Raw genomic sequence first — 9,106 nt, 5'->3', positions numbered from 1 at the left:
TTCCTGCTCACCTGTGCACGTGCGGCCATCCCCTTCGTAGCCCAGGCTGCACTCACATCTGTGGCCAGCGCGGCACACGGCCTGGGATGCGCAGGGTGGAGCACACACAGGCTGCAGCTCTGTCCCCCGGGGCCCACCCCACACATCCAGGTTAGTGGCTGCCCTCCTAGACCCCCTTCTACCTCACTGTGCAGTTGGGGCATGCACTGGTGTGTGCAGGTAAAGTGTGCAGGGTGGGCACAAGCACAGGGCCCACTCACCCAGCTGCACCTCACAGTGTGGCCCAGTCCAGCCCTCATCACAGAAGCAGGAGCCAGAGCCCCCCAGGCCCTCATCGCAGTGGCCATGGGAGGTACAGTTGCAGGCTGGGGAGAGGGACAGGCAGGATGGTGGTGGCACATGGGCCATATGGGTCAGGGAGCAGGATAGGGCAGGGTCGGGCAGGACGGCCTACCTTGGCAAAGGGGCCCAAAGGCACCTGGGGCACAGAGTTCACATGCCATCCCGGCAAACCTCGAATGGCACCTACAGTTCCCGCTGCCGCTCATGCCATCCATGCACGTGCCATGGCCATTACAGGGGCTGCTGGCACCCCCAGGGCAAGCTAGGGGTTAGGGTGGGAGAAGAGAGGTGGGGCCAGGGACGCTCATCAGGAGCCGCACACACGCATCCCCAGCCTAGCCACACGGTCCATCCGCCACCCAGCAGCAGCAGAGGCTCTTGCAGAAGCAGCAATCCATCCAACTCCCCACGCCCTGGAGAACACCCGGACCCCAACACACCCCACCAGGTCCTGTACCATCTACACACCCACCCCAGCTCTTAGAGCATTCTCACCTGGTAAGATCCACTCCCCGCCCCCAGCCCCTGACCACCCTGACACCCCTTCTGAGGGACAACGGCCAGAACTATGCCCTTGGCCACCTTGGGAGCTGAGGAAGCCAGCCAGCAGCATCTCACAGCCTCAGGACACTCACCTCGGCACTCACTGCCATAGTGGCCAGGGCAGCAGCTGGGCTTCCAGGTGGTGGTGACACAGTTGCGGTAGCAGCCCCTGCCCAGGCCTTGGGGCTGACCCCAGTGGCTGGGCCGGGCCCAAACGCTGCGCAGTGCTGAGGAGTGCAGCGGGGGAGACGTCCAGAGCTTGGAGAAGTAGCGCCAGCAGGCCTCGGGGCTGCCCTGGGCCAAGAGGAATCAGGCTGCAAACCTGAGCTTGGCAGGCCCTGGGCCCTTCCCCCACCCCCACCTGGCTCCCAGCCCCTTACCTGCTCCTGTGAGCCCTCAGGACAGGGTGGTTCCAGCCCACAAATGCCGCAAACCTTCTGCAAGGAAGGGAGACCAACACAGCAAGCTGAAGTGAGTGGACAGGACAGGTGGGCTTAGGCCCCTGCCTGTCCACCTCTGGCCTGTGGCCTCCCTCACCAGCCACAGAGGCCGAGTCTCAAAGCGGTCACACCGGGCACCAAGGCCAGGTGGCTCCAGCAGCTGGTCGATGCCGTAAGCCAGGCCCCCATCAAAGGGCAGGTATCGCTGCACAATCCGGGCGTCGTCCTCTCCCACGGTGAGCTCACCCTGCAGGCGGAAGATGTGGAGTACATGGGGGGTCACAGATGTACTGCAGCCCCCCCGCCCCAGCACCAGGGCCCCTGCCTCCTGCTTCCCTCGTTCAAGCTCTCTCCCCAGACTCACCGGCCGGGCACGGCTGCAGGAGAAGGAGATGGGGGTCCCATGCATGGTGCGCAGTGGGCCCAGGTTGGGCAGGTCAGATGCCAAGGCCTGAGCAGATGGAGCCACAGTTGGAGCTGGGAGGGCAGGCTCAGTGGCAGGCAGTGGGGACCAAGATCTGGGAGTGCACCCACCTCGACGTTACGGATCATGTGGCCCCGCACAATGGCTGCCAGCTTGTCACGGTGGTCTTTATGGTATAGCCAGACCTGGCGATCGGGAGGCAAGGCTTGCAGGGCAGAGTCTGTGGGCCACAGCATTGTGAAGGGCCTATGGAATGAATCTCGAAGCAGGGGCAGCAGGCCAGCCATCTGGTAGGACAGAGGTGTGACAGTCCCGTCAGAGGATGGTGGGCAGATGGAGGGGCTCCAGGGACCCAAGTGACCTTCCCACCAGCCACATTCCTCTGTAGCCATCTCAGGCCAAGAGACATGGACATACATACAAGTTGTCAGGTATGTGGGCACAAATAAGCACACCCTTGTGCTCACTGGGACGCTCACGCCCACAAATATGTCCTGTGCACAGAAAGGTGAGCACACACGTTGACAGTCGCCCGCATATACACACAGATACACACACCGAAAGGCTCACACACAGGAGCAGTACCGTCACAAGGCCACTGAAGATCTTGTAACCGAAGCTCTCCGCAGCGGCGGTGAAGTTTCTCTGGGGACAGGCGCTCAGTGAACAGTGAGGTCAGGAGGCGAGGGAGGATCCCAGGCCCCTAGGCACCTGCCTTCCAGCTCCCCTCCCGCACCCGGGTCATACCCGCGGAATCGGGGCAGCGTCAGGCTCCCAGTGCAGCACTTCAGGTGGCAGCAGGACACGGTCGATGAAATGCAAGACACCGTTCACAGCCTCATGGTCGCTGCTCACCATGCGTGCGAAGTCATTGATGTATATGTTGCCCTGGGGGTGGGGCCGGGATTGAATAAAGCCAATTAGTGGGGTGCTCAGGGAGCTGTGGGTGGGGCCTGAGGTGGGAGCAGAGCCTGGGTTGGGTGAGTCTTGGGGCAGGAAGTGGGCGGGGTCAAGGCTGAGGGTGGGTCTTGCCTCCAGCCCAGGGAAACAGCCACCCAGGGAAACAGCCACCGGACTTGGCTGGTGGGAGCCTTGCAGACACAGGGCCAAGCTCAGAAGTCCTGAGCCCAGGACTGGCCCCTGGTAGTGGGTGGGGTCCGGGGACAGACTCATCTCCCTCTCATTAAAGCCGCTGCCCTGGCCCTGGGAAGGTGAGAGGGTCTTAAAGGCATGGGGACAGGGCATAGGTGCGGGCCTTGAAAGCAGCTGAGTCCTTGGTCTGTGGACAGTCCATGTCGGGGACCAGGGCCTGGGCTCACCTCCCTCTCACTGAAGCGCAGCGGGTGCCCGGAGAGTGTGGTGGTGTAGCCCTCCTCCAGCAGCTCCTGGCTTCGCAGCTGCCGGCAACCAGCCACGTGATAGCGGAACACAAGCTGGCGATTGGCACGAATCCGGGCCAGCTCATCCTGGAGTGGGAGTCATGAGGGCACAAGGGTGCCCTGACTTCCGCCTCTGCCCAGGCAGCGCCCACCCCCCAGAATCCCCAGCCTTGCTCCAGGGGCTGAGTTACCTGCGACAGGTTGGTCATTAGATCTGCATGCGGCACAAAGATTGTGAAAGGCCCATCCCCCTTGAGCTCCTTGTATTCCTGGGGGCAGAAGGAAACAGCTTGGGTGGAAGAAGGGCGACCTGGGACCAACTCGGGGTTTCCACTTTTTCTGGGAGAGACACAGACTCAGAAACCAAACCAGCCAGCCCTCTGACCAAATGAGAATATCACGGCCCAGAGACAGGTGGGACTTGCAGGTCAGAGAGGCCCAGGCTGGACCAAGGATGTGCAGGCCAGCTGGTTACTCACCAGGAGATGGAGGCTGAAGAATGAGGCATGCTTGTCCCGAAGGAGCTCCTGGATCAGGGGAGACAAGGATCAGCTCAGATTGTGGTTGGCCTCCATTCAGGGCTGGTGCCTGTCCCAGCACCTAGAGCCCAAGGTCTGGCCAAGGTAGAGATGAGGAAAGGAAAGCCAGGGTGATCTGTGCTGGGATCAGGATTGGTTTCATGGATCATAACTGGGTCATGCCTAGGTGGAGTCAGGGCCAGGATCAGGATCAAATCTGGGGTCTTAACCAATATCACGGGTCAGGCCCATGGGGGGCATTGCCAAGGCTCAGTCAGGGGTCCTACTTGGGCATCATTACCAGGCCGACTCGGGCACGGCAGGTGAAGCCATCACCCACAGTGTGGACTGCATCGCAGGTACACATCCTCTGGCCATCCCCTGTGCTTTTGCACACAGCATAGGGGCTGCAGCCTCCATTGTTCTGAGGCAAGGACAGGAAAGAGAGGCATCAGTGACTCCCAGGACTGCTGCCCCAACCAGCTCTGGTGAAGGGGCCATGAAGTTCTCTGGCCAACACCCAAAGCCCTGTTTCCTACTAATCACTCAGACTTGACCTTGTGGCGCAGGTGGCTCACCCTTCAGAAGAACTCAGGACCCTGCTGGGGTGAGGAAGTCTGGTTCCCGCCCCAGTCCCTTCCCCCTGTGGAACTGGGTGCGACTTGGGGGCCTGACCTGGGAGCAGGGGTCCAGGAGCACACAAGTCCGGATGCCGTCCCCACTGTAACCCTCGCGGCAGCTGCAGGAGACCTGTCCCAAATCCTAATCAGTGGGGCTGCTGGTACCCTAGAGTGGGCCAGCGCCCTGGACAGAAGGAGCACCCCTCCCTGGGCCTGGTCTGAGGAGGGCCACACCCTATGAGGGAATGGCACAGCCCCAGTGTCCAGCTCTGTTGTGCTGACCTGCTGGGGGCCTGTGGGGATACATTCGGCGTGCATGTGGCAGCCCCCGTGGTGGATGAGACAGCCGTTAACTTCTGGGGGAAAAGACACTGGGATGAGGGCTGGCCCTAGGCGGCCCCTCCATTCATCTGTCTGTTGAGGTGCTCATCCCCTACTCTCAGCACCCTCAGGCTCACACCTCTGTGTGCCCCTCGGCCCTTCCTACTAGTCTCACTCATGCCACTGAAGCCAGACCCCTGGTGGCGGACCCCAGCCTCACCCTGGCACAGCTCCCCATCACCCGTGTAGCCATCCAGGCAGGTGCATGTCCGCTGACCAGGTGCCACATTGGTGCAGTTGGCGTGGGGGGAGCAGCCCCCATGGTCATGGGCACAAGGGTCCACCACTAGGGGTAGATGATCCCAGAGTTGTGAGCAGTGGGCATGGGACAGAGTGGGGACAGGGTAGGAGGGCATGAAAGAAAGGAAAAGGCCGGAGGGAGGGGTAAGACCCAAGAGGTGACAGGGATAGAGACTGGACCTAAAGGGCATGGAAAGGGCTCTGTGGGGAAATCCACCCCCAAATTTCAGGGGCCTCGGGGCAGTGGTGTGCCTGGACCTGCACAGTAGATGCCGTCGCCCGAGTACCCCGCAGCACAGACACAGGCAGGGGCTGCAGCCAAGTCCTGGACGCAGCTGGGAGGGACGGCAACAGCTTAGTCTCTGTCTGCCCAGCCCCTTCCCTGACCCTAGCCACCCCCGCACTTGCCCACCTGCCCCAGGCTGGACGGCAACAGCTTAGGCTCTGTCTGCCCAGCCCCTGCCCTAACCCTAGCCACCCCCCCCCCAACTTGCCCACCTGCCCCAGGCTGAGCTCACTCACTTGGCATTGGGGTCACACTTCTGTGGGCACTGAGGGCCAGTGATTTCTGGGGGGTAGGAGGATGGTTCTGATCATGGTGACCCAGGAACCGCCTCCCCAGGAGTCACCCGCCTCTCCCCCTTGGGGCCACTCCTCACTCTGGTCACAGCGGAGGCCCTGCCAACCCACGTTACAGACACAGCTTCCGTCCCCTCGGAGCCCCTCCTGGCACAGCCCGTGGGCACAGTCACACACTGGGAGCGGAACGAGGTAGGACAGAAGTTACCCAGTGCCTGTTCTGTCCCTGCTGCGGTGTCTCCATGACCGCTGTCCTTGGCCAGCTTTCCCACCATCCCTGCCCGCCCCCGGGGCCTCACCTCCAGTGCAGTTGGGCCCGTAGCGGCCCAGCTCACACATCTCACAGGCCGTTCCGTGGAAGCCCTCGTGGCAGCGGCACTCCCCACTGCCCAGGAGCCTGTCCTGACACTGCCCGTGGCCCGAGCACACACCACCCAGACCCCCCGGGCACGGCTCACACAGTGTGCCAAAGAAGCCAGGGCAGCAGTCAGGCACCTGTGGGAGGGGGCACAAGGAGAGGCCCGGCACAGGCCAGGACAGACGTCAGGGGGCAGGGAAACAGCGGGGGTCGGGGGAAGGGCATCTTGGGGCCACAGAGCCACAGAACAAAACAAGTCAGACCCAGAGAAATGGAGACTGCCTTCTACAAGCCTCTCCATGGCAGGGGTGAGGAAACGGACTCAAGGACGGAAAGGCCATACTGGACTCCACGGAGAGGGGCAGAGCTCGCCCCATTGCTGCCCCCAGGGCTTGGTTGCTGGTGTCAGTTCCAGGCTGGGCCCCTTTCTCTCTCTCCCCATCCCCACTCCCTGGAGGCACAGCTACAGGGACAAACACTGGCCCCTCTGACCTCAGACCTCTCTCCCCCTTCCGCCAGGCCTTTGCTTCCCTGGCTTCATCATAGTCCTAGCCCTGCCTCTGCCTTTGAAGCCTAATCCCAGCTCCTGCCCTGGGCCCCCACTCCCACCTCCTCCTCTCTGGTCAAAGGCTTGGGGCTGGGGGTTGCTTCAGGGCAAACCTGGATCTTCTTGGCACACGTGTAAGAACAGCCCCGGGAGAAGGAGTAGCCAGACCGGTAGACACAGCTCTTCTTGGGGGTGTCCTGGAAATAGGGATAGGCAGGAGGACTCAGGCAGTGGCTTAGGTAGGGGCAAGGCAGTGAATGGGGAGACAGACAGATTACAGGTGTCAGTGGGTGAGGCAGGTAAGCAGGACAGCAAAAGGGTCAAGGAAGGACCACGACAGATAGACCTGAGGAGGAGAAGGTAGGCAGGACTGGCAGCCCGAGGGAGTGAGGCCTCCTCTGGGCAGACATGGACCCAGGCCTCCTGGCCTCTGGCAGGAGAGCCAAGCGGCCCACGCTGCTCCAGGTTCCCATGCCTGGGTGAGCAGAGCTGGGCCTGGGGAGCTCAGACACCTTGGGCACAGCGAGAGCAGGTAAAGCAGGGACGGAATGTGCTGGACCCTGCCTCACCTCCAGCTGGTAGCCTTGAGTGCAGCGGAATTTCCGGGTGCAATTTACACATTTCTCCTGAAGGGAAGGAGGGCAGAGTGTCAGGCAGTCCCGAGGCGGGAGCACCAAACCCACCTTCCCTCCTCTGGGGAGGGCTAACAGCTCTCCCACCCCTGACCAAGTGTCCCTCCCGCCCGCCAGGCCAGCCAGAGCCTCCGGCTCTTGACCGCCCCTCTGCGCTCCCCAGGCCCCAGCCTCTTACCCGCAGGGCCTCTGCGTGGCTGTGCAGGCAGCGGCTTGAGCCCACCGTCAGGACCCCGGACAGGCCAAACAGTGAGCGGCCAGGGGCCTCCAGCACAGGGCCTTCCAGCGGCACATGGTTCACCTCGGGCTGGGGGTTAGGGCAGGAGGCTGAACAGCCCCCACTCCATCCCCACCCTCCCCTCAGGGGCTGCAGACCAGGGAGGCGCTCCAGGGCTGGGGTAACTCTGTGGACTAGGGGTCTCCCAGGATGGGAAGTCTCTGGACCAGAGGCTGAGGTGCCCAGGTGGGGAAACTCCCAAGAAAAGGGGTGTTCAAGAGCAGGGTGCCCGGGGCGGGGCCTCCTGTGCCCCCCACCCCACCACCAACCTGGCCGCTACGGTTGTAGAAGACAAGCCAGTGCGTGGGGCCCAGGAGGGAGCTGCGGTGTCCGCCCCCGCGCAGGGCCTCTGTGGAAAGCGCCTCCCCCAGGATCACATGGTGTCGCACTACGTCCAAGTCCTGGAGGAGAAAGGAGAGGCTCAGGGGCTCCAGGGCTCCAGAGCGCCCGGGACAGTGCATCCCGCCCACTGTGTCCTTGTCGTGGGATGGGAGGCTCACCCACCCCCCTCAGTGGCCCCTGTCCCGGTGATCTCACCAGGCCGCTGCTGTTGGCCTGGGCCTCCAGAGAATGGTTGGTTGGCACGAAGATGGTGTAGGCGGTGGCAGCCTCAATCTGGGGTACCAGCCTGTGGCGCTAGGGGCGGGCGCAGGCGTCAGGGGTGGGCCTTCTTGCCCTCAGTCCTGACCCTGGGGGAGGGTGCCCCCATCCAGGACTCCCCCCTCCTGCTGCCCTTACCTGCAGCAGCTCCCGGAAGAGGCGGAAGGCAGGCACCGAGTCCAGCTGCTGCAGCAGCCCCTGCCCCCCCAGCACATCCCCTCTCGGAGGCAGTAAGACCTGGCATGGAGCATGGGAGATGGTCAGCACATCCTTGCCTCTTGGCATGCCTAGAAGGTTCCCTGCACACACACCCCTCCAGCCATACCTGACTGAGGACATGTAGGACACCATTGGTGGCAAGGAGGTCAGCCACGTCCACGCTGGCATTCTGCACCCAGACCCTCTGGAAGGCAGCAGGCAGAGCTCAGGGAGACACAGGTAGACACTTAAGAGTGCGTGTAGCACCAACAGAGAGGCTGCTGGACACAAGGCACCCAACCTGGCCTGGACACCCTCAGACTTAGGACCTACCAGATGGGCACACAGACCCTCACTAGGGCCCATACATGAGGGAGCCAGGTGTGCACACGCAGACAAAGATGAACAGACAAGCCCTGGCAGGGCAGTCACTCTGGCCCAAAGACACCACCCAGCAGCAAATGTGTTCTGAGCACATCCTCTGAGCTCAGCCCTGGGCCGGGCAAGGGAGCCAATCACATCGCCGGGGACCCTGGGCTGGGAAGCCTATAGCCACTTGAGCCCCCCCTTCCCTGTATGGTCCCCTCTTCTGCCCAAAGTTCACCACGTACCCCACTGATGTTGTGAATCTCCCAGCGTGCAGTGGGGCTCAGGGTGGCTACACTCTGCCCGTCCAGCCGGGCCAGCTCCTCCTCAGACAGGGCGCCCTGGAGAAAATGGGCCCTAAGAGGGCACAGTTTAGGGGGGCCATGGAACCGGGTTAGTGTAACCTACAGAGACCCCTGGAACTGGGCTCCACCCCAAAGTGTGGACACATGCCAGGTTGAGGACCTCTGGGGAGGGGCTGGGTCTCACAAAAAAGCCCCCTCCCAGAGCCCAGCCGTGGCAGCCCACCTGACCAGTTGCGGTAGCATCCTTGGCTGCAGCCAGAAGGTCTGGTCCTCAGGGCTCAGCCTACGGATGGCAGACTCCGATGGCACCAGGGCTGTGATTCGGCTGTCAGCAGGGAGAGGGATGGCGGGCCCCTG

At 62.6% G+C, this 9,106-nt stretch overlaps 1 protein-coding gene across 1 annotated transcript in view; it reads right to left on the bottom strand.

The window, feature by feature from the left end:
* The window catches only part of STAB1 (stabilin 1), a 28,505-nt gene that overhangs the window by 3,777 nt on the left and 15,622 nt on the right, over positions 1–9,106 (bottom strand). The window contains exons 29-58 of the mRNA XM_007451862.1: positions 8,973–9,103; positions 8,690–8,801; positions 8,206–8,283; positions 8,019–8,117; positions 7,818–7,916; positions 7,550–7,681; positions 7,182–7,310; positions 6,941–6,997; positions 6,485–6,568; positions 5,766–5,961; positions 5,547–5,642; positions 5,410–5,455; positions 5,146–5,222; positions 4,808–4,933; positions 4,549–4,622; positions 4,322–4,396; positions 3,948–4,070; positions 3,608–3,655; positions 3,320–3,397; positions 3,069–3,215; positions 2,497–2,637; positions 2,335–2,394; positions 1,860–2,036; positions 1,690–1,776; positions 1,423–1,572; positions 1,266–1,322; positions 978–1,179; positions 455–604; positions 261–365; positions 12–119 (exon numbers count right to left, since the gene is read on the bottom strand). Of these exons, the coding sequence (XP_007451924.1) occupies positions 12–119; positions 261–365; positions 455–604; positions 978–1,179; positions 1,266–1,322; positions 1,423–1,572; positions 1,690–1,776; positions 1,860–2,036; positions 2,335–2,394; positions 2,497–2,637; positions 3,069–3,215; positions 3,320–3,397; positions 3,608–3,655; positions 3,948–4,070; positions 4,322–4,396; positions 4,549–4,622; positions 4,808–4,933; positions 5,146–5,222; positions 5,410–5,455; positions 5,547–5,642; positions 5,766–5,961; positions 6,485–6,568; positions 6,941–6,997; positions 7,182–7,310; positions 7,550–7,681; positions 7,818–7,916; positions 8,019–8,117; positions 8,206–8,283; positions 8,690–8,801; positions 8,973–9,103 (3,244 nt within the window). The remainder of the gene's footprint in view (positions 1–11; positions 120–260; positions 366–454; positions 605–977; positions 1,180–1,265; positions 1,323–1,422; positions 1,573–1,689; positions 1,777–1,859; positions 2,037–2,334; positions 2,395–2,496; positions 2,638–3,068; positions 3,216–3,319; positions 3,398–3,607; positions 3,656–3,947; positions 4,071–4,321; positions 4,397–4,548; positions 4,623–4,807; positions 4,934–5,145; positions 5,223–5,409; positions 5,456–5,546; positions 5,643–5,765; positions 5,962–6,484; positions 6,569–6,940; positions 6,998–7,181; positions 7,311–7,549; positions 7,682–7,817; positions 7,917–8,018; positions 8,118–8,205; positions 8,284–8,689; positions 8,802–8,972; positions 9,104–9,106) is intronic.

This window comes from Lipotes vexillifer, unplaced genomic scaffold (genome assembly GCF_000442215.2).
Source record: "Lipotes vexillifer unplaced genomic scaffold, Lipotes_vexillifer_v1.1 scaffold500, whole genome shotgun sequence".
Classification (NCBI taxonomy): Eukaryota; Metazoa; Chordata; class Mammalia; order Artiodactyla; family Lipotidae; genus Lipotes; species Lipotes vexillifer.
Note: the sequence above shows the minus strand (reverse complement) of the source record. Positions and strands in the feature narration are given on the sequence as shown.